We start from the raw sequence: 24,262 nt of genomic DNA, 5'->3' as shown, positions 1-24,262 counted from the left end.
TGAAAAGTCATGACCATCCAATACAGAAGTGCTACTGAAGGTCCAGACCTTTCAGGAAAGGAAGTCGGATCACCCACCAAGAAAAACACCATGACCAACGAAGAGGTTTGCTGAGGGCAGTGGGAATACGAAAGGGGCAGTAGAAGGAAGTGGTAAATTCTAGCCATGAACACTGACCAGGTGTGGAGACTGAACCTGTTATAGGCTTTTCTTCCTTGTTTTGATAAGAATATAACTGTGTACACAGAAATGAATTCTTCTTCCTCCCTCTCCCAGGCCCCTACCATCTCACATAAGAAGCGCTAACAGGAGTCAACCTTGTATTAACATCTCGGAATCTGGGTTACAGGCTCCAGAAGAGAATGGATGTCGTCCAAATGTTGGACAAAGGGGCTCTGTCTCCTCTGTGGGGAGTTGGGGATTTTCTGTCACCTGCGTGATGGTGAATTATGTTAGGCTCAAGCATGCGCTGCTCGTCTCTACTTGGAAACTCAGGGTGGCTAAAAGAGGTATGCATGGGTACCAAGTTGACCAAAGATAAACTGTGGTGGTTTTCTACTGTATCAACCTAGCAAGGCTGGAATCACACTTCCCCAAATTCCCTTTCTTAGATAATTCTGGGCTCGAGTGGCCCTGAGAGAAATCTGGGAATGATGTGGAGGGCAGGGGGAAGCAGTGGCCCCAGATTCTGCAGGTTGGCGCGGGGACAGGGACTGCTGCAGCTCACGTGGGCTGTTGCCGGTCACCCGTGCCATCAGGAGAGACGCAGGCTCCCGTCTGTCTGTCCCTCCTCTTCCCCAGTCCTCATCCAGCTTTCTTCCCAGCTGCCAGCCTGACCAGACACAGCAGAAACTGCCTGTGCTTCTTCCAGGGAAGAAGTTCTCACAACTGCACATGGCCTCATTCCTTCAGTAAACTCCTCCCTCCGTGACATTTGAAACGGTTTGGCTTCTCCGATGAGACCATGACCCACATAGGTTCAACAAAACCATCTCAAAGTTGGTATCTAACTGAGGGTGGTACGATCCTGAACTGAGCTGACAAGTCAACCCCCGGCTGTTGCTCTGCATGGGAGGGGCGGCTGTGTCCTAGGGCCATCAACTGAGCGTCCCACGGCAGACGTGTGATTGGAGAAGCCACTGTGTGCCATCACTGCTGTCTCCTCATTCCCCAGGCCTGAGTTCCCCGGTCACCTCTTCTTCCGGACTCAGTGGCTGAGGAACAGCACCCCTGAAGGGGCCGTGACCCACCAGCTACGTGTAGCTCCTCAGAATGAAAATGACCGACAGCCCCCAAAATCAAACAATCCCTCTGTTTCCAGCCTTGAAAGTACTCTGCAGGGGGAAGGCCAGAGACAAACATTCCAAATGCTAGAAAATACCCTCAATAAGAAAACACACTTGTCTTTACTCACTGCCATCACAAAGAAAGGAACCCAATGAAGTTCTGAGTTGTATCAAGACATTTGTTTTCTAATTAATCTACTATCTTCTTAAAGAGTTGATAAATTATTCTCAAAACCGAAAAATCCATGACCACCTTATCAGAACTATCCCTTTTCTCATCCAGGGCACAACAACTGTGTATTGACGCTCAGCCCAGTCTATGCCTCAACTGCTCCAGAAGCTGAGGAGACAGGCGAGGAGGAGCAGCCGGCGCCCTCAGGGGCACGCAGTCCAGCTGGCCTGGCTTCTCCACAGCCCTTCTCCACACTCAGAGAAGCATGCCAATGGGGGAATCTCCTTTAACAACCTCCTTCCAATCATCAAGACAGATCCTGCTTTGGTGGAATAGCTGCGCTCACAGACTGCCAAGGACAGAAAGATCTGAAATGCAAAGTCTCTATGTGGCAGGTAACAGTATAACAATGTTGGGGAAAAGGAGAGCATTTCCCTTAGGAGACAGAAGAGGCTGGAGACCACACACAGAAGCCTCCTGAGCACAATCAGCAACCACTCTGTCACTTTCCATTTACCTACCTTTCATTTTTAAAACGCAAGCTGGATTCCGTAAGTTGACACACATTCAGGTATTCAACTTTCTTATGAGATGGTAGCTCCCTGCCTGACAGATACTGAAAGGAGACATACAGCCACCAATTCAAAAATGAATTCCGGAGATTTAACATCAGCATGTCACGCTTCATCTGAACTTGAAGCTGGGTACTAACAAACAGGTACTTCTGAGTGCTACCAATAGGCCACTAACTGGGGCCAGGAGAACCAGGGCTTAGGCAAAAATCATCTAATAGAACCTGTACCCCAAAAAAAGAAAAAACCAAAAGTCTATGGCCAAGATACCTGTTTGTGTTGTACCCAATTATTTCCAGCCCGACAGCCAGCCTGGTGGAAACTGCTCTAATCGTGGCAGGATGGGTGCAGCCCAGGAAGGTCAAAGACTAAGGAAGTGGGGGCTGTAGCACACACCAGAAAATATACCACAAATTGCCATTTCTCTTCTGCAAAGATGATGCCTGTTGCCACAGCAATAAGCTTTCACTACCTTTGAGTCACAAGGAAGACAGCAATTGGAATAGACGCTTATTTGTGAGTGTCCTTCCTTAGTCTCGGTGTCCTTCTCGAAACCTTTCCCGTACTGACAATCTCTTTGGGTTCAAAAAGCACTTGGCCCGTGGTGGTTTATAATGCCCTGTTCCCTTTCCTACCCAGAAAGGGGACAGGTTCTGCAACAGTCCTGCCGATCACAAAGGCAGCGTGCTGGGCAGGGCTGGCCACTCACTTGATGTGATGTATTCCGGAGCTTTTCCGGGGCTCAGCGGCACAGCTTCCTCATAATAACCTTCTGGGAGGGAGGACGTTGGCAATGGTGGAGGCCCACTGTCAGGAGGCTGAGGAAGAAACGAAAAGCGACACAGAAATTAGCATGACAGTTAGAAGGAAATTCTGGCTTTCCAATTAATGAATGTGGCCAGCCTTTTCCTCTTTCCTTTAAAGTCTTCAGCAAAAGAGAACCTCATCCTACAAAGAGGTTTGGAAGGCCGGTCCTGATGTGTCTCTCTTACTTTCCTGCGTGTATCCATAACCCAGCCCCGGCCACATGCCGTCCGGTCCACACCAAATCTCCGGGTTCAGCGTGCGCAGCAGTCTCACTGGAGTATCCACGACACGGAATTCCCCTTCCCCCATGTAGGACTGGGCCTGTTCAGATGCTGCTACCCCAGGGGTCTGAGACAGAGTCTGCATTCCCCTTTATCCCCACACACTCCATACACACCAACCCTCGCAGGCCTCAGACGCACACTCTGGGACTCCATGGCCCTGCCACAGGCAGTGGGCTCCTGGGACACAGATGCTCAGGTGCACCCAGCACTCATTACAGAGTGAGCTGGTGAGCCACACTGGCTGAGTGCATGAGTGAGGCTTGCCCACATTTTCACTATATCCCTACTGTGTGCTAGAAAAACTTCAAAAAAAAAAAAAAAAAAAATCACCTGGGAGCCACTCTCTAAAACAAAGTAGAAGTTATTCTCCAGAAACGGAATCTACTCCTTATTAAAACCATCATGTCACTTCTTTTTTTTTTGAGTTGGAGTCTCGCTCTGTCACCCAGGCTGGAGTGCAGAGGCACGATCTCTGCTCACTGCATGCTCCACCTCCCGGGTTCACGCCGTTTTCCTGCCTCAGCCTCCCGAGTAGCTGGGACTATAGGCGCCCACCACCACGCCTGGCTAGTTTTTGTATTTTTAGTAGAGACGGGGTTTCACAGTGTTAGCCAGGATGGTCTTGAACTCCTGACCTCGTGATCCGTCTGCCTCAGCCTCCCAAAGTGCTGGGATTACAGGTGTGAGCCACCGCGCCTGGTCCACCACAATTTTTTAACAAACTCAGAGACTGAAACACTCTCTGATTGTGAAGCCACAGCCTTAGAATAAGGACAAGCTGGTGGCTCACTCCATGCCTCAGGACAACCTACGTCCCACCTGGCCTTTAGGACTCTGCTCGGGTCCCCTCTTTTCTTAAATGTTCCTGACGGCTCTAAACCACCCCAGCCTCTGCCTCCTCAGACCATCTACAGGATGTGTTGGTGTGTCTCTCACTGGTTCTTCTGCCAACAAAGGCGGCTGAATGGCAGGAAAGCCAGCATTCGCCCAGCATCTGCGATCTGCCCAGCACCGTGCTAGACACTTCTGCACTGGCTACAAGAATGTCAATCAATCCATGCAGGAATCCTTCAGGCAACGCATTCTATTACACTATATTTTACAGATACAGAAGTTGAGGCTCAGAATCTAAATCTGCTCAGACACTAGTAACTGCCAGCTGGAGTTTTCAAACACCAGGTCTGTCTGTTAAAGACCTTTTTAATATTCATATTCTCTCTCTCCCCCCTTTTTCATATGAATAGCGTGCAACAATTTCCCACTACCTAGATTCTGTAAACAAGCTGGCAAGAGGTATATCACAAGGAATGGAACAGAGCAGAGGCCCCAAATTGAAATCTACTCAGTTACAGTTCCAAGTAGAATAAGGTTCTATTGAAAGAATGGGGCTGTTGTGTTTTTTTAATGTAAACTCTCCAGAAAGTGCAACTCCATCGCTTTCTATGTAACTCATCTCTGAAGCCAAGAAGTCCTTTGTGAATGACTAATCACCCGCTGCAGATTCAACCCACTCCTTCCTCTCACCAGATGAAGAAGAGAACTCACTCCAGACCATCTGCACAGTATTTCTTCAGGGACTTACAGACAGTTACCTCCCTCCCGCCCCCGGTCCTTGTTCCCGAGGCTAAATAACTCCAATTCCTTTGCACTCCTATCAGAAGGCTGGCTTCCCAAACTGTCATCATAGTGTGGCATTAGGCTGGACCATCTCCAGGTCCTTCACATCTTCCTACAGAGGCAACAGAACCTGACACATGGGGCCCAGCACCAGGCAAGGTCTGTACAGGAGTCCACATCCAAGTTAAAATCTCTGCTGGCTGCTTTTGGAAAAGAGCTGCTTGATTCACTATCTTTTATTTCTGAGACGCTGGGTATTCCAACGTCCTTTCAGCATGGTCAAACAATCAAACTACTCATGTCCTGGAAAAGCATGACAAATAGCTGAATCAAACAAACGTTTGTGAACTAGTACAGGTCAGACTCCTTTCCTCAGTGTCCCAAGGAACTTACTCTCTGAATCAATGGGGTTCTGAGTAGACACTTTCAAACCCTATTGGTGGTCATGTACTTGGCACAAACTTTTGAGTATGCCCTTAGATCCAATAATTCCACTTCTAGAAACATATGTCAAAAGGGTCAATTGGTCACATGAGAAAAAAACCACATAAGGATGTTCAATAAAAGTTTATTGGCCAACAGATACACGAAAAAAATGCTGATCATCACTGGCCATCAGAGAAATGCAAATCAAAACCACAATGAGATACCATCTCACACCAGTTAGAAGGGCAATCATTAAAAAGTCAGGAAACAACAGGTGCTGGAGAGGATGTGGAGAAATAGGAACACTTTTACACTGTTGGTGGGATTGTAAACTGGTTCAACCATTGTGGAAAACAGTATGGCGATTCCTCAAGGATCTAGAACTAGAAATACCATATGACCCAGCCATCCCACTACTGGGTATATATCCAAAGGACTATAAATCATGCTGCTATAAAGACGCATGCACATGTATGTTTATTGTGGCACTATTCACAATAGCAAAGACTTGGAATCAACCCAAATGTCCATCAGTGACAGACTGGATTAAGAAAATGTGGCACATATACACCATGGAATACTATGCAGCCACAAAAAAGGATGAGTTTGTGTCCTTTGTAGGGACACAGATGCAGCTGGAAACCATAATTCTCAGCAAACTATCACAAGAACAGAAAACCAAACACCGTATGTTCTCACTCATAGGTGGGAACTGAACAATGAGATCACTTGGACTCTGGAAGGGGAACATCACACACCGGGGCCTATTATGGGGAGGGGGGAGGTGGGAGGGGGGAGGGATGGCATTGGGAGTTATACCTGATGTAAATGACGAGTTGATGGGTGCTGACGAGTTGATGGGTGCAGCACACCAACATGGCACAAGTATACATATGTAACAAACTTGCACGTTGTGCACATGTACCCTAGAACTTAAAGTATATAAAAAAAAAGAAACATCACATTAAAAAAAAAAAAAAAAAGCCCTTAAAAAAAAAAAGTTTGTTTAGTAAAATCTAAAAAAAAATCTAAATGTTCAAGAGAAGAATGCTCAGATGTACTGCTACATCCAGATAGACATTTAAAAGTCCAGTGCATGTGTATGGCCATTGACTTTATTAACCTCTAAGAGATACTGCTGAATGAAAGAACACAGGTGTACTATGACCCCTCTACATAAGAGGTGAGTGTCTGTGCTTACATACACACAAAGACAGAAGGTCCTTCACGACAGTGTTCCTAGTGGTTGCCTCTTTCTATATGCAGTCTGGAACGCTTGACTTTTCTGCATAGGATGACATTTTAAAAATCATTTTAAAAAATAAAACTACTTTCATTTTGAAATAATATCCCCTCAGAAAACAATACTGCTAGAGAGTCACTCCACTCTCAAATACCACTTATCCTTGAAATCGACCACAGGGGTTTCAGACACTTCAGGCTTGTTAAAGTCAAACAGGAGAAGGGCCGGAAAGATGAGCAAACTGTCACTTACCATCACTGCTTTCAGAGGATCAAGTCTTTCCAATCCTTTCCAATATATAAGAATTCACTGAAAGCACAATTAACAGAATTCTAAAAAGTACACAACAGGGCAGGCAGGTTTCCCACAGGGGCCACGGGGAAGCAGAAGCCAGGCAGGAAGTAAGAGAGTCTGGCGAAGGGAGGAAGATGCAGGCGCACAGCCACTCGCATCCAAGGCCGGCTTGTTCCTGCACCTCTGCAACCTTGCCAAGACTCCACGTCCCCATTCCCTCACCTAAAACAAGGGCATCGTGTCACAACAACCTCCAGGGCCCACCCCAGCTCTGAGAGTCCAATTCCAGCATTCTTACAAAGTTTCAGGTCCACAGACAACAAAGCCAACTTTACCTCTTCCAAAATTCCATTGGCAGCCTACCCTGTGTCTTCCCGAAGGATAAAGGACAGGCGAATCTCTGGGCAGAGCAAGTCCCTCAAATGTACAATTGAATGGCAGCCCCACACACCACTGTGGAGTCACTCAACTCTCCCCCACTATCAGGAGAGACCCAGTCCGTGCACATGCCCCTAACACAGCTTGCATCTGGCCCCACTGTTTCCTGGGCTGCCACTCACAAAAGCGTCCTTGGGCCGGGCGTGGGGGCTCACGCCTGTAATCCCAGCACTTTGGGAGACCTAGGCGGGCAGATCATGAGGTCAAGAGTTCGAGACCAGCCTGGCCAACATGATGAAATCCTGTCTCTACTAAGAATACAAAAATTAGCTGGGTGTGGTGGCAGGGCTCCTGTAATCCCAGCTACTCAGGAGGCTGAGGCAGGAGAATTGCTTGAACCTGGGAGGTAGAGGTTGCAGTCAGCCAACATTGCTGCGCTGCACTCCAGCCTGGGTGACAGAGCAAAACTCCGTCTCGAAAAAAAAGAAAACAAGGGTCCAAATTCTAACCACCAAGGCATCTTTTGACACTTAAAAAGAAGTATGAGAAACTACCTTCCTTAAGAGAACGACTGATCTTCACGCCTGCTGTGCCCTAGAAATAAGACAGAACCGGCACTGTGCCAGCGACTAGGTAACTCTCAAATTCACTAAAATATTTCTCCCTCAAATTAATACTTAAGTAAAAGCTCCCGAACCTTTTAGTTCAGAAAATCTTATCTACCTTCAGGTATCGTAAATGTCTGCTGTAAGGTCTCCATCTGGCATTAGAGAAAACTAGTACTTACACAACAGCACAGTAATATAACCTAGGCTTGCGGGCTTATAGTACTGGCCGTAACTTTAATTCCTGTCTTTTAGAAAGGAAAGCCCATTGATATCTGTCTTTGCTACTTTAAGGAAAAGCAAATTCTTTAAACAAAAAGAGAATTCACAGAGAATTCTCTTTCCAATAATAATAATAATAATAGCCATGGTAGGAGGATTGCTTGAAGCCAGGAGTTCAAGACCAGCCTGGGCAACACGGCAAAAATCCCATCTTTACAAAAAAAAAAATACAAAAATTAGCCAGGCATGATGGTACACACCTATAGTCCCAGCTGCTAGGGAGGCTGAGGTGGGAGGATTGCTCGAACCCGGGAGGTTGAGGCTGTAGTGAGCCATGATCATGCCATTGCACTCCAGCCTGGGTGACAGAGTGAGATGCTATCTCAAATAAATAAATAATTGTTTGTAAAATGATATGTTGTAAATATAGTAATAATTTTTTTTTTTATTTTTTTTTTGAGACGGAGTCTCGCTCTGTCACCCAGGCTGGAGTGCAGTGGCGCGATCTCAGCTCACTGCAAGCTCCGCCTCCCAGGTTCACACCATTCTCCTGCCTCAGCCTCCCAAGTAGCTGGGACTACAGGCACCCACCACCTCGCCCAGCTAGTTTTTCACATTTTTTAGTAGAGACGGGGTTTCACCGTGTTAGCCAGGATGGTTTCGATCTCCTGACCTCGTGATCCGCCCGTCTTGGCCTCCCAAAGTGCTGGGATTACAGGCTTGAGCCACCGCGCCCGGCCTAGTAATAATTATTATTGTTATTACTACAGGTTGAGGATCTCCTTTCCAAAACGCTTGGGACCAGAAATGTTTCTGATTTTTATTTTTTTGGGGGGGGGGAGGGGGGATTTTGGAATATTTGCATTATGTACTTACTGCTTAAGCATCCCAAATCCAAAAATCCAAAATCCAGAATGCTCCAAAATCCAAAACTTTTTTTAGCACTGACATGATGCTCAAAGGACATGTTCATTGGACCATTTCAAATTTCCAGATTCTGGATACTCAACCTGTACTGACCACTTGCCTACAAGGTGTCAGCCACTGTCCTGGGATGCTTGATACATATTTTCTCTCATTCAGAAAATAACACTCAGGTGTCAGCATCTCAACTGTGATTTCACAGATGAGGACACCGAGGCTCAAGAGATTAAAGACCCTTCCCGGCGCTGGACATGCTCATCCACAGAAGTCAGTCTGCTGACCTGGAAGCTAAGGCACAACAGCCCGATGCTCCTGCAGCCTCGGCACCTACCCCGCAGGGGGGCGGAGCGGACAAGACGTAAGGAAGGAACCAACGAACCGAACAACCAAGACTGCACAGGTCCAGACCTTTTGCTCCCATATCACACAGCACAAGCGGAGGCGTCATTTCTTAGGAAGACTTCCCTCCCCGCGCCCAAGGCAGACCCAGCACCTTCACGCCTTCCACTGGCGCTTGCCTCGCTCGCCTCACCTGCCGCGTGGCAGGCACTCCGCCCTCTGCTGCTCCCCACCTTCTTCCCTACCCCTGCCCCGGATCTGTTGCTTAGTCCTTTCCAGGAAAGCACCAATAAGTGACAAGAGCTGATCTTAGCAGAGAATACACACACCTAGCATTTGGAATCCCGTTCTGACTTTAATTTTAAATACACAGTGACACCTCCAGATTCTGTTTTTCTGCTAAAAGGGATTAAAATCTGTTAAGAGTAACAGCCAATCTGAAATAAGAAAATCAGGGCTCAAGTTCCAATTCTATCACATATTGACGAAACCCTTTTCTAACCGATGTTGAGTATTTTAGCAGCACCCTACAGCATTCGTGCCATAATCTAAACTACCTGTGCCGCTGCTCCTCTGCAGGAAGGAATCCATGCCGCTGAGGGAAACTGAGGATAATAAAATTTTATAGTTTATGCTGCAAAAATGGTTTCAATCCTAACACTAAGAATTCTGAGTACACACTCTTCTTGGCAAAATGCAAGTCTTTATCCAAATTACACCCCAATCCATTGTGATCACTGTTAAGTCTGCATTCCACACAGCGCTTGAGTAAACACTGGGAAGATTGTCTCACATATTTTCTTCAAGTTTCTCTCCTTTTACTTATGCATGACAAAGAATGAAAGCCCTGTGGGGCCATGTCATCTCCGCTCCCTTTTCCACCAGCAGGCAGGTATCCAGATGGAAGGCGAGGCGGCCCACCAGGGGCGGAAACAGGATAGAGTGGAATCCAGCCATAAAGTGAATTGAAAACAAAGATGCCGCTGGGATTATACATGAGCCAAAACTCTGAGATTCCTGAAAGACGGGCGGAAAAGGCAAACAAGATGGCTCACATCCACCACAGGGTCGCATCTTACGCCACGGGAAAATGAATGATTTTCTTGTTTTAAATCATGGGCTTTAGCCCCAACTCTGCAACTGGTAAAAAAGCCAACTTTGTCACATAATCTCAAAGAGCCTCATAATGTCATCGGTCAAACAGAGATAACAAGGTTGCTGTGAAAGTACCTGAGAAAGGGCGAAATGCATCGATGGGAAGATGGTAACGCCTGATATCAAAACTTCGCTGTTTCAGGTCGAGTGTGGTGGCTCACATCTGTAGTCCCTGCTACTCAGGAGGGTGAGGTGGGAGGATCACTTAAGCCCAGAAGTTCAAGACTAGCCTGGGAAACATGGCAAAACCCCATCTCCACAAAAAAAATATAAAAATTAGCCAGGCGTGATGCTGCACCTCTGTAGTCCCAGCTACTAGGGAGGCTGAGGTAAGAGGATCGCTTGAGCCTGGGGGTCAAGGCTGCAGTCAGCTGTGATCATGCCACTGCACTCCAGTTGGAGCAACAGAATGAGACCCTGTCTCAAAAAAACAAACAAAAAACTTCACCATTTCCTAGAGACGGTGGATGCCAGGGGCAGGAGGTAGGGGGTGAGGGGAGAATGGGAAGTTAGTGTTTAAGGAGGACAGAGTTTCCATTTGAGATAAAGTAGGGAGCTGGATGGTGGTGATGGCTCCACAATACTATGAATGTACTTCATGATACTTAACTGTCATTTTAAGTGTATTGAACTGTACACTTAAAATGGTTAAAATGGTAAATGTTATGTTATGGGTATTTTACCACAATAAAAGGAAACTTCGCTATAATCTGCTGGCATAAAAAGGTATCACGTTTACATAAGCTCTGGTCCTAAAATACCAATGAATTAAGCTGCTCCCTGCTACCCCTTGAAACATGATATAACCTCAGGCTGTTTACCAAATGAAAATATATCCAGAAAATGCCTTGATCTAGACTTGTATGTACTGCATGATAGCCCCAAAAGGAGCCTAGCTTGCTCTTTTTTCTCCCGAGCCGTGAAGATCTGAGATACCCCTATGTTTAGGCGCAATATGCTGTGCTGAAGAAGGGTGGGGGAGCAGCAGAAATGGCGCTTATCCGGTTAGACCCCTTTAGCAAGCCAGTTGCTTGCGAGCTGGGCAGTGGGTGACGGCAGCCAACATCTGCACAGATGGGATCTATTTCCCAGGACCTGGGGCTCACCTTTTCAAATGCTCTTTTAGCACTTGCTGCAAATGAAATGCAATCAGTCTGATAGCTGCACAGCTCTCCCTTGAAACAAAGACAAGAATCTTTCGAAAAGCACAGGCCAGGAGCGATGGCTCACGCCTGTAATCCTAACACTTTGGGAGGCCGGGGCGTGCGGACTGCCTGAGCCCAGGAGTTTGAAATCAGCCTAGGAAACATGTGGGGCGTGCCTGTAGTCCCAGCTACTTGGGAGGCTGAGGTGGGAAAATTGCATGAACCAGGGAATCAGAGGTTGCAGTGAGCCCAGATCGCGCCACTGCACTCCAGCCTGGGCGACAAAGTGAGACTGTCTCAAAAAAAAAAAAAAAAAAAAAAAGAAAAGAAAAGAAAAGCACAGCGCTTCCCGCAAACGGTTTTTTGAATAGATGCACATTTTAGCCTATCCAAGTCTCCCCTCGAAAAGCCAGGAAGATAAAGCAGAGTGTGAAACATGCTACATCCCACACTTGTGACTTCAAAGATTCAGATGTTCAAGATTTTCACACTACACACACATCTACTCTCCTGCAAGCACTTCCAAAGACACATCAGCCAGGTGGAAAGAAGCACCATGTCACACGGGGCACCTCAGGCTTTATTAACCATTGGATAAAGGTATGAAGCACTACCAGGCACTAAAAAGGATAAAAAGGTAAAAGATAACCTTATTTGTTAAAGAGTTTATACTATGAAACACTATGATAAAAGGCAATATTCAATTCATGCCACAAAAGAGGTAAAAATAAAGTGCACTCGTGGTTCAATGCATGGGAAATAGAACCTAGCTGAAGTAAATCATACACTGAAAGAGCCCTTCAATGGCTATTGTCGCTTTCACAATACATCCCCAACTTCTCATCACAACCCACAGGCCCTTTGTAATTTAGTCCCTGCAGAGAAATCTGGCCTCGTGTGGATTTCCTGCCCAAATCCCATTATCCAGCAAGGCAGAGCTACTTGCAACGCTCCTGGTATACCTGGCTGTTTTTCAGGCTTGTGCTTTAATTTACAGCACACCCTCTGCCTGGCACAGCTGCCTACCCATTCCATCTTAACCCCACAATAAGCAAATTCTCTTGAAAGTCAATTCACCAACAGCAAAACTGCCAACTGGCCCAAAGCCAATTCACTAAAGGCAAACTTAATGTACTCAGTGACTAGCTGACTTGCTGAATCCCAAATTCAGCTGGAAGAGTAGCAGTGATTTAAAAAAACTATCAGAGGGCCAGGTGTGGTGGCTCACGCCTGTAATCCCAGCACTTTGGGAGGCCGAGACGGGCGGATCACGAGGTCAGGAGATCGAGACCATCCTGGCTAACACAGTGAAACCCCGTCTCTACTAAAAGATACAAAAAAACTAGCCAGGCAAGGTGGCGGGCACCTGTAGTCCCAGCTACTCGGGAGGCTGAGGCAGGAGAATGGCGTAAACTGGGGAGGCGGAGCTTGCAGTGAGCGGAGAGCCAACCACTGCACCCCAGCCTGGGCGACAGAGCGAGACTCCGTCTCAAACAACAACAACAACAAAAAATCAGAAAACTACAGTCGAGCTATCTTAACCAAGCGCTATCTCCTTGACTCACTGAGTTGACAGCTGTTCTCTATTCCCTCTGTAAAATACCCTGAAATCCCTAAAGGGCTAAACATTTGTGGCAACAGGCTCCTCTCTGGGGTGCCTACAAAAACTGTCCTACCTGTTCAGTTGTGTATTTACCAAGAGTCAGCTTTGTTCTTTAAATTCCTATTACCATGATTATTTACTTTAATTTGACCATTACATAATAAATCAATGGAAAAAAATGAGTGCAAAAGCCGAGTTGATGAGTCTGAGATGCTTCAGAAAGGTTCAGTCAAAACAAACTAGGCAGGGCACAGTGGCTCATGCCTGTAATTCCAGCACCTTGGGAGGCCGAGGCGGGAGGATGGCTTGAGCACAGGAGTTCAAGGCTGCAGTGAGCTATGATTATGCCACTGCACTCCAGCCTGGGCAACAAAGTCAGGACCTGTCTCTTAAACAAAAATACCTAAAAAAGCTATACAATTAGATGTGAGGACATCACCTATTTAAAAAAAAAAGAGGCTGGGCACGGTGGCTCAAGCCTGTAATCCCAGCACTTTGGGAGGCCGAGACGGGCGGATCACGAGGTCAGGAGATCGAGACCATCCTGGCTAATACGGTGAAACCCTGTCTCTACTAAAAAAAAAATACAAAAAACTAGCCGGGCGAGGTGGCAGGTGCCTGTAGTCCCAGCTACTCCGGAGGCTGAGGCAGGAGAATGGCGTGAACCCGGGAGGCGGAGCTTGCAGTGAGCTGAGATCTGGCCACTGCATTCCAGCCTGGGCGGCAGAGCGAGACTCCGTCTCAAAAAAAAAAAAAAAAGAGAGAGAGAGACAGGGCAACATTCATAAAATTCTAGGGATTCTACAACTCAGATTGTGTCACAAAAACTGGAAATTACTAACAATGTACTCATATGTATAGATTACACAGAAAAGACAAACAGAACCCCATAAGTAGCAATACACCAAAGAATGTGGCCCTTGGCCCTATATCAAAACACAGTGGTTTTATAGCAAGTAAGCATGGCTTAGGTGTCCAGGGAAAAATTACCTTGATACTCATGCACTAAGCACCAGGAGGGAGAAATTACCCACTAGCAAACTGTTACTCAAAAAGGATTCATTTAGGCTGGGTATGGTAGCTCACACCTGTAATTCCAACATTTAAATCATTCATTTAAACCTAACATATTTAAAGCACATGTAATGTATATCTTTTTAAAATTTTCTTACCTTAACCAACATTTTTGATTGACCAGTTATGATTATAACAGAAGGGCCTCATAAATACCTTAACCCAAGCTAGTTTGCCACAACCATTTTCCTGCCAAAGGCAGGAGCAGATCACAGGCCAGGGGAGAGCAAGAGACAAGGAGAGAGGATGAGAGAGGGAGAAAGAGGATGAATGAATGAATAAGTAATAAACTATATTGGAAGAAGACAACACAGAAACAAATCGATCATTCGATGGTTGAAAATGGTAGAAAATGCTGAGCAGTCATGAGAACTCTTCATCTGAAACTGGCATCCCTCCGCTCCCCCCAGCTGGCATGTCAGGGACATGCAGTGTGGTCCGCAGCAGGTGGGAGGGTACTGCAGCAGCAGTAGAGAAGAGTCCACGGCAGTCACAGGACCACTGCTACTCTTCCAGCTGCTTCTTTTGTTTTGGTTTTGTGGTCTTGTTTTGTGTTGTTTTGTTTTTTGAGATGGAGTCTCCATCTTGTTATGCAGGCTGGAGTGCAGTGGCTCGATCTCGGCTCAATGCAACCTCCGCCTTCTGGGTTCAAGCGATTCTCCTGCCTCAACCTCCCAAGTAGTTGGGACTACAGGCACCCAACACCACGTCCAGCTAATTTTTTGGTTTTAGTAGAGACAGGGTTTCACCATGGTGGCCAGGCTGGTCTCAAACTCCTGACCTCAGGTGATCCGCCCACCTCGGCCTCCCAAAGTGCTGGGATTACAAGTGTGAGCCACCACGCCTAGCAGATTTTTGTTTGAGACAGAGTCTCGCCCAGTCTCCCAGGCTGGAATGCAGTGGCGCCATCTTGGCTTATGGCAACCTCCACCTCCTGGGCTCGAGTGATGCTCCCACCTCAGCCTCCCAAGTAGCTGGGACCACACACAGCTGCACACCACCACACCCAGCGAATTTTTGTATTTCTTGTAGAGGTGGAGTTTTGCCCAGGCTAGTCTTGAACTCCTGAGCTCAGGCGATCCACCCGCCTCGGCCTTCCAAAGTGCTGGGATGACAGGTGTGAGCCACCACACCCAGCCCCGGCTGCTTCTAACTGTTCTCAGTTCCCGCTCCCATCTCAGAACATCTTTCCCAATGACATGTGATCATGAAATATAAGACCCATCACAGGGGAGCCAGAGATTCCAGACAATCTCACAAAGAAAAAATGAAAATAAACCAGAAGATGAAGCCAGAAAATGGAAGAACTACTGATTTCCCATCTAGTTCTTCATCTTTTAAATTAACAATTACATATTTCTGGACTTTAATATCACATTATATGTAAAAACAGCAAATGTGGCCAGGTGGGGTGGGGTCACACCTGTAATCCCAGCATTTGGGGAGGCCAAGGCAGGAGGATCACTGAAGGCCTGGAGTTCAAGACAGTAACACAGTGAGACCCTTTTTCAATTAAAAAAAAAAATTAAACATTTGGCTGGGCATGGTGGCTCACACCTGCAATCCCAGCTACTTGGGAGGCTGAGGAGAGAGGATCGCTTGAGTCCAAGATGTTGAGGCTGCAGTGAGTTATGGATGCGCCACTGCACTCCAGCCTGGGTGACAGGGCAAGACCCTGCAGAGGAAAGAGGAAAGAGGGGAGGTGAGGGGAGGAGAGAGGAGAACAGGAAAGGGGAGGGCAGGTGATGGGGGAGGGGAAGACAGGGGAGAAGAGGAGAGGGGAGAGGAGGGAAGGGGAGAAGGAGATGGGAGGGGGGAGGCGGGTAGCAAAGGGGAGAGGAGGGAAGAGAAAAGGGCAGCGTCAAAGGCCCCATACACACCTGGTGAACCAGAATCTGCACTTTAAGATGGCTGGTGGTTAGCTGAAGGCTAAAGCTTGAAAAGCGCTGCTCTGAGGAGTGGTTAGAGTCCAGGACTTAAATATATCCTAAGCGGCCGGGCACGGTGGCTCACACCTGTAATCCCAGCATTTTGGGAGGCGAAGGCGGGTGGATCATGAGGTCAGGAGATCAAGACCCTCCTGGCTAACACGGTGAAAACCCGTCTCTACTAAAAATATAAAAACTTAGCTGGGTGAGGTGGCGGACGCCTGTAGTCCCAGCTACTTGGGAGGCTGAGGCAGGAGAATGGCGTGAACCCAGGAGGCGGAGCTTGCAGTGAGCCGAGATGTGCCACTGCACTCCAGCCTGGGCGACAGAGCAAGAGTCTGTCTCTAAATAAATAAATACACAAATAAATCCTAAGCACTTGAGATATATTTGCTCCTTCCATCTCCTGGACAATCCTGAGGCACAGAGGTTACATTAATCTCCCCAAATCATACGAGAAGTCTGAGGCAGCGTGGGGGTGGGAAGCAGGCGGCCTTGCTCCTGAACTGTCCCTGCAGCCTGCGGCCTCCCTGGACTCCGCTTCAGTGGACTGGTTCAATGCTAAGAGTCTTCTCCTGTCTGATGCACGCTCGCATCTGATTTGCTGCCACACCTCTGAACTAGTATTGCTGAGAAAAGCATGAATTTGAAATAGATGTTGCAAACTCTGCCCTCTCTACTTATTTTGTGATGTTAAGTAAACCACACACCTTCACTGAGCCTCAGCTTCCTTCTCTGAAACATGGGTGTACATACGCTTCCCCTGGTAAGAAGCGCTAGGGGTTCTTTGAGGCCAAGTTGTGGGAGTTAACGAGTTGTAATTCACGGTGGTGTGTGGCACGCACTCCGTAAGTGCTCGTTTCCCTCTGTACCCACCGCAGTGAGAATCCCTGAGTCCCTCCAAGACTCCTGAGCACTGCGCCAGGCCCAGGCAGAGTGGAGGTGAACAAGAAACAGCCCTGCCTTCCCACCGTTCCTATCCTGGCAGAGAGATCATCAGATGATTCACACCGAAAGCAAACACAGGATGAGAATTGGTACTGATTTTGCCCTAACTTTGAATGACACTCTGAATTCCCTGAGTAAACAAGTTAGAAACAGCCAAATATAGAAAAAGCTGAATGGTACATAAAAGTTTGCATTTGTGGGCGTCGCCAGATTTTTTTAAAAAAACAAATTTTGAATTTGAACGCATAAAACTAAAGTACACATTCCTGAAATATGTACACATTTTTCTCTCTTGGAAAAAACATGGTTAACCCCAGAAGAAGTCTAACAACGACTATTAAAGTTTCAGAATAAGGTATTCAACTTCAGAATTAACTCAGAAGAGGGTCAAGTCCACAAGGTCTACAGATACTTTTATCTGTTAAATCCCCTCATATTTGTTTTTCTTAATCTGACATAAGATGTCTATGGATTTGTAGCTCCTACTATACATAATTTATGGTGGTGTGAGGCAGTGCAAAGAAATGCTAGCTTCCTAAGGGGAGGCTACACTTAGTCTACCAACTAGCTATCGCTAACAGCTTCTCAGCCCTAGAAATAGACTCAAAGGAGTGCCTCGAGCAAAATAAGAGCTCCATTCTTCCACACTAGGCTTCCATCACAGGCCCCTGGAGCCCGTAAGTACCCCCAGGCCTCCAGCAAGGACCGCTGAGATGGTGGGGCCTTGACTCACCAGCCAGGGCTGAGGGATCTCCGGCAGGGGCATCTGAGGAGGGGCCGGCAGGCTGCTAGTGGTCTCCTGCTTCTGAGCATGGTCTTTCACATCAAAACCTGTAAGAATTAACCAGAACCACAAAACTGGATGAGAATGGGGATGAGAATGGCATCACTAGCATCTATCAGTTCCTGAACCCTGTGTTGAACCTTTTGCAAATATTTATTTTTTCTAATCCTTTACAACAGTCTTGCAGGGTTAGGTATTATTATTCTCCATTTTACAGGTAAAGAACCGACAGCTTAAATAAAGTGAAAGAAAAGAAAAGAAAAGAAAAAAGAAAAGAGAGGAGAGGGAGAGAAAGAAGAGGAGAGGAGGGGAAGGGGGGGAGAGGGGAAAGGGGGAAGGGAGGAAGGGGGGAAGGGAGGAAGGGGGGAAGGGAGGAAGGGGGGGAAGGAGGAAGGGGGAAGGGGGGAAGGGAAAGGGAAGGGGGAAGGGGGGAAGGGGAAAGGGAAGGGAGAAGGGGAAAGGGAAGGGGGAAGGGGGGAAGGGGGAAGGGAAAGGGAAGGGGGAAGGGGGAAGGGGGAAGGGGGAAGGGAAAGGGAAGGGGGAGGGGGAAGGGGGGAAGGGGGAAGGGGAAGGGGGGAAGGGGGAAGGGGAAAGGGAAGAAGGGGAAGGGGGAAGGGGGAAGGGGAAAGGAAGGGAGAAGGGGAAAGGGAAGGGGGAAGGGGGGGAAGGGGGGAAGGGGGAAGGGGAAGGGGGGGGGGAGGGGGAAGGGGGGAAGGGGAAGGGGGGGGAGGGGGAAGGGGGAAGGGGGGGGAAAGGGAAGGGGGAAGGGGGGAAGGGGGAAGGGGGAAGGGAAGGGGGAAGGGGAAGGGGGAAGGGGGAAGGGGGAAGGGGGAAGGGGGAAGGGGGAAGGGGGGAAGGGGGGAAGGGGAAAGGGAAGGGACAGGGGGGGAAGGGGGAAGGGGAAAGGGAAGGAGAAGGGGAAGGAAGGGGGGAAGGGGGGAAGGGGGGAAGGGGGAAGGGGAAGGGGGAAGGGGGAAGGGGAAGGGGGAAGGGGGAAGGGGGGGGGAGGGGGAGGGGGAAGGGGGAAAAGGGGAGGAAGGGGGAAGGGGGAAGGGGGAAGGGGAAAGGGAAGGGGGAAGGGGGGAAGGGGGGAAGGGGAAAGGGAAGGGGGGGAAGGGGGGAAGGGGGAAGGGGGAAGGGGGAAGGGGGAAGGGGGAAGGGGGGAAGGGGGAAGGGGAAAGGGAAGGGGAAGGGGAAGGGGGGAAGGGGGAGGGGGGAAGGGAAGGGGGAAGGGGGGAGGGGGGAAGGGGGAAGGGGGAAGGGGGGAAGGGAAAGGGAAGGGGAAGGGGGGGAAGGGGGAAGGGGAAAGGGAAGGGGAGGGGGGAAAGGGAAGGGGGAAGGGGGAAGGGGGAGGGGGAAGGGAGGGGGAAGGGGGAAGGGAGGGGGATAAGGGGGAAGGGAAGGGGGGAAAGGGGGAAGGGGGAAGGGGGAAGGGGGGAAGGGGGAAGGGAAGGGGGAAGGGGGGAAGGGGGGGAAGGGGGAAGGGGGAAGGGAAGGGGAGGGGGAAGGGGGAAGGGGAAAGGGAAGGGGGAAGGGGGGAGGGGAAGGGGGGAAGGGGGAAGGGGGAAGGGGGGGAAGGGGGAAGGGGGAAGGGGGAAGGGAAGGGGAAGGGGGAAGGGAAGGGGAAAGGGGGACGGGGAAGGGGGAAGGGAAGGGGGGAGGGGGGAGGGGAGGGGGAAGGGGGAGAAGGGAATGGGAAGGGAGAAGGGGGAAGGGAAGGGGGAAGGGGGGGAAGGGGGAAGGGGAAAGGGAAGGGGGAAGGGGGAAGGGGGGAAGGTGGGAAGGTGGGAAGGGGGAAGGGAAGGGGAAAGGGGGACGGGGAGGGGAAGGGGAGGGGGAAGGGGGGAAAAAGGGGAAGGGGAAGGGGAAGGGGGGAAGGGGGGAAGGGGAAGGGGGGAAGGGGGGATGGGGAAGGGGGAAGGGAGGGGGAAGGGAAGGGGAAGGGGAAGGGGAAAGGGAAGGGGAAAGGGGAAGGGGAAAGGGAAGGGGAAAGGGAAAGGAGGAAGGGAAGGGGAAGGGGAGGGGGAAGGGGAAGGGAAGCTAAGAAGTGAATGAAAGCACTCATAGATGGAAATGGGGGACATGCTCCTCAGAGACATGCTGCGTCTCAAAGGGAAAGCTGCTCCCTCTCAACTTCTGCTCAGGGCAGGCAGGACTCACCCATGTAGTAACAGAATAGACACCTTCCTGGGAATCAATAAATTTTTATTAAGTATCTTCTTAAAGTCAGATACTGTAACAGCCATACTTTATGGAAGACATGACTGATACAAGCTCACACCTCTTGGACACTCATATTCAAGTTGGAAAGACAAATACATACACAACGAACTACTAGGAAAGGCGATGAACACGACACCAGTGCAGGCAGGAAAAAGGGAGAAACAAGTTTTAATTTGGGCACAGTATTCTTTATATGCCTAACACTCACTTGGAAAGGCCTGTAAAAATACTGACTTAACAACGACCACCTATAATGGGTTCAGTACTACGCTAGAGGCCAGGAATTAAAACACGGAAAGACCCAGTGTCTGAGCCCCAGGAGCTGCAATGGAGAAAAGAACTTTGGTAGAGAACTGCAAACAAACAAACAAAAGCAAGAAAGGAAAAGGATAAATGACACATGCGTACACAAAATCAATAGATAGGTTTAAAGCAAATTAAAGAGCTGAAGAAAGAATTCATGAATTGAAAAATATCAGGAGATTCATCCAGAAGGAAGCATGAAGAGACCAGTGCCAGAGCTTACTTGGCAGAGGAAGAGAGGACAGGAAATCAGGGGAAAGCAAACGGTCATCAATAGCTGACATATTTACTATGCATCAGGCACCGTTTTGAAATATTTGATACCATCTCATTCAATCTGCACAACATCCCATAAGGTCAATACCATTGCACTTTTTTCTACAAGGAGGAAACGAAAGTAAAATAAGCGTAAGTAACCTGTGAAAGGTTGCATGTTTGGTAACAGGTAGGGCCAGAATCAAAAAGCCGGTTTAACTTTGGAGTTCATACTCATAACCACCTGTGACAAAGGACCTTGCAGGATGGCCGAAGGAGTCTGATTGTGACCAGAGGCAAAGGCTGACAGATGAAAGAGTCTGAGCAGGGAAGTAACAAAATTACTTCGAAGTGAACATTTCAGGCCAGGCGCAGTGGCTCATGCCTATAATCCCAGCACTTTTGGAGGCCAAGGCGGGCAGACTGCTTGAGCCCAGGAGTTCAAGACCAGCGTGGACAACATGGCAAACACTCAGCCACAAAAATAACCTAGCTGGGTGTTGTGGTATGCACACATGTAGTCCCAGCTACTAGGGAGGCTGCAGTGGGAGGATCACCTGAGCCTGGGAGGTCAATGCTGCAGTGAGCAGTGATCACACCACTGTACTCCAGGCTGCGTGACAGTGAGACCCTGTCTCAAAGAAAAAAAAAAAAAGTTAATATTTCATGTTGCCTCAGAATAGGGTCCCTATCCTGCTTTCTCATCTGAGTAACAAGCCCCATCACCCACCCAGGCTTCCCCAAGCCATCCACGTGCAAACTGCTACCAAATCCTTCAGCCCATCTTCCAGACTGGCCGGGTGAGCTTTCCAGAATGCAAATCTAATAGTGTCATGCATGGCTTCATATACTAAGAGAATTCATATAAAAGTATAAATGAATTGTACACTTTCAATGGTGAAGTGCATGGCCTGTGAATCACATCTCAATAAAGAGGTTGAAAAGAAAAATCCTCCATCTCATTCAGCAGATTATCTCCACAGAGTCCTCAAGATGCTCACATCACATCATCCAGGAACTGCCCCTCGGACCCTCCAACGCCCCAGTCTCTCACTCAACTGGTGTGGGCTCACTTCTCAGGCGCTCTCATGAGGCTCTGAGGCTCTCCACCACATACATAGCAGGCTTTCTTATTGCCTGTTTTTTTGTCCTACTCACCGTGCATGCAAGAGTTAACACAGCAGACCCAAGGCTGCTCTCTCTTGAGGGGCCTGCTTGCAAGGCTGGCCCTGGCTGGCCTCTGGGAACATGGATTTCAGAAGTGCTCCCACCATTCCCTGATGGACAAGGGTGGTTCACTGTGCCTGTACCATTTATGTAAACAATACGGTTGTGCTGAAACCCTGCCTGTCCTGGAATTCTGGTGTGTGCTAGGCAGAGGGTGCCTAGAGGACCAGACCCAAGTAAAAACCCTGGGCACTAAGTCTCTGACGAGCCTGAACAAAAATATCACTCAGAGCTTGCTGCGTTTTTATTGCTGAGGAAAGAGTGTGCTCTGTGTGATCCTCCTGGGAGGGACAGAGCGCACAGAAGCTGGCCTATAGGTTCCTGCACGTTCCGCCTGTGTCTTCTCCCTTCTGATCTGCCAGTCGGGCTGTGCATCCTCACTACAGCTGCAGTGCATCCTGCACATTAAAAAGAACCACCTGTCTGGTGAGTCCTTCCAGGTAATCTCCAAACACTGGGGTTGCCCTGGGGACTCCCAACACACGATTCCATTAGCTCCTTCAAAGCTTTATCTTTCTACACCTTGAGGCCAACAGAGAACTTGGCATAAGTGTAAACCCTCAATGAAAACTTGATGAATAAATAAGTTTGTAAGTTAAAGAACAAATAAATATATTTTAGAAAGATAGTAAAATTAAAGACGGTTTAGAAACCAAGACATTGTAAGAAGAAAAAGCAGGCGTCAGAATGAGACTCACCTTTGGATGACTGTATCCTCAGCAGAATGTTGGTTATCACTGCCTTTTTCTCCCTGACAGTTGAGGTTAGATATTCATGGTCCAGGAGTTCAAGAAAGAGACGAAGTTCAACTATTAACTCTTCCATCGCTGACAACAAAAGAGAAGAAGGGTATTATTAGACCCAGTGATTTGTAAATATCTAAGTACGAATGCTGAGTCCTACTCGAAGCATTTCATGTTTAGCTTGATCACTGGATATGGTATTCTGACCTAAAAAACAAGTTTGCTGAAAGCAGGTCCACTAAAAGATTCAAGCATCTTCTTCTTAACAAATGCACTACGCCTTCCCTTCTGCTTTAAGGCAGCAAAATTCAACTGGGAGAAGCTCCAAAGCCAGGCTGCCAACAGATGGTGTCACAACCCAAAGGCCTGACATCATCATTTGGTGTCAATTTCATGATATTAAATTTCAATGTTAAGAAGGAGAAGGGAGTTTAAAATGCCAAAGAGTTTTCTAATAACCAGTAGGGCATGGCTTCAGAAACTCAACACCCAGGTCTGCTTTTGTAAAGCTGGCTCCAGCCCAGGACGACTGCGAGCATGTTTATGCAGTTAGTATAAAGCATGCCAGATGCCGAGGCCGGTGTACATACAAGTTCAGGTGCTGACTTCCCACCATGCCTTTTCCTTCCAGGATGATGGTCACCTTGATTTTTCCTCTGATACCCGCAAGACTGGAATACTGGCTTAGGTCAGCAGTTTGTAGATGATGATCTTAGCCTCTGGGGATGTAAACTCCTCCTTTCAGGGAGCCCACAAGGCCCAAGGTGCAAGGCCCAAACTATTTTCAGAATGCTAAGACATTATTCATCTTTTTCTGCATTAATGGTGTAAATGCCAGGGTAAAACTGCTAGCATCTTAGCACGAATTAAGGCAGTGACACCAAACTATCCTAGCAGTCATGATATCCCTCACCATAACAGTTTTGTTCTGTTAAAAAAAAACAAAAACAAACAAACTACTTGGGCTGGGTGCAGTGGCTCACGTCTGTAATCCCAGCACTCTGGGAGACCCAGACAGGCGGATCACCTGAGGTCAGGAGTTCGAGACCACCCTGGCCAACATGGCCATCTTTTTTTTCCAAAAAAAAAAAAAAAAACTCCTTCGTCTTTGACAAAGCAATAAAAAATCATCGCTTTTCTTAAATCTCAACCTTTGAAGACACATTTTTTTTTTTTTTTTTTGGAGACGGAGTCTTGCTCTGTCGCCCAGGCTGGAGTGCAGTGGTGCAATCTTAGCTTACTGCAAGGTCTGCCTCCTGGGTTCACGCCATTCTCCTGCCTCAGCCCCCTGAGTAGCTGGGACTACAGACGCCTGCCACCTCGCCCAGCTAATTTTTTGTATTTTTAGTAGAGATGGGGTTTCACCGTGTTGGCCAGGATGGTCTTGATATCCTGACCTCGTGATCCACCCGCCTCGGCCTCCCAAAGTGCTGGAATTACAAGTATGAGCCACCGCACTGGCCAAGACACACCTTTTTAACGTCCCACTGAATGACATGGGAAGCACACATGAAGCCCTTCTGCACACGAAGTCCCGCGGCCGTCTAGAGAAAAATCATTCTTGTGAGTGTTTGAGTTCCAAGCCACCGGAAGCCACCTGTTGTACTCAGTACTGCCTTTACTGCAAACTGCAATGACTGAGACTTGAGTACCTGGCAGACATGTCCTCAAGAATTAACCTATGAGCTCATCACTTGAAGGTAAA

At 48.2% G+C, this 24,262-nt stretch overlaps 1 protein-coding gene across 6 annotated transcripts in view; it reads right to left on the bottom strand.

Annotated features, from left to right (window-relative positions):
- The window catches only part of AFAP1 (actin filament associated protein 1), a 193,920-nt gene that overhangs the window by 98,697 nt on the left and 70,961 nt on the right, over positions 1 to 24,262 (bottom strand). For 5 of the 6 annotated variants that reach the window (XM_033213651.1, XM_033213654.1, XM_033213655.1 and 2 more), the window contains 3 exons: positions 22,513 to 22,641; positions 17,756 to 17,853; positions 2,740 to 2,848 (listed from right to left, as the gene is read on the bottom strand). In XM_033213651.1, the coding sequence (XP_033069542.1) occupies positions 2,740 to 2,848; positions 17,756 to 17,853; positions 22,513 to 22,639 (334 nt within the window). In that variant the 5' untranslated portion in view covers positions 22,640 to 22,641. Of the gene's footprint in view, positions 1 to 2,739; positions 2,849 to 17,755; positions 17,854 to 22,512; positions 22,642 to 24,029; positions 24,054 to 24,262 lie in introns of those variants that run through there. The other variant, XM_033213653.1, reaches the window with a different exon arrangement.

This window comes from Trachypithecus francoisi, unplaced genomic scaffold (genome assembly GCF_009764315.1).
Source record: "Trachypithecus francoisi isolate TF-2019V2 unplaced genomic scaffold, Tfra_2.0 Lachesis_group1, whole genome shotgun sequence".
Lineage (NCBI taxonomy): Eukaryota > Metazoa > Chordata > Mammalia > Primates > Cercopithecidae > Trachypithecus > Trachypithecus francoisi.
Note: the sequence above shows the minus strand (reverse complement) of the source record. Positions and strands in the feature narration are given on the sequence as shown.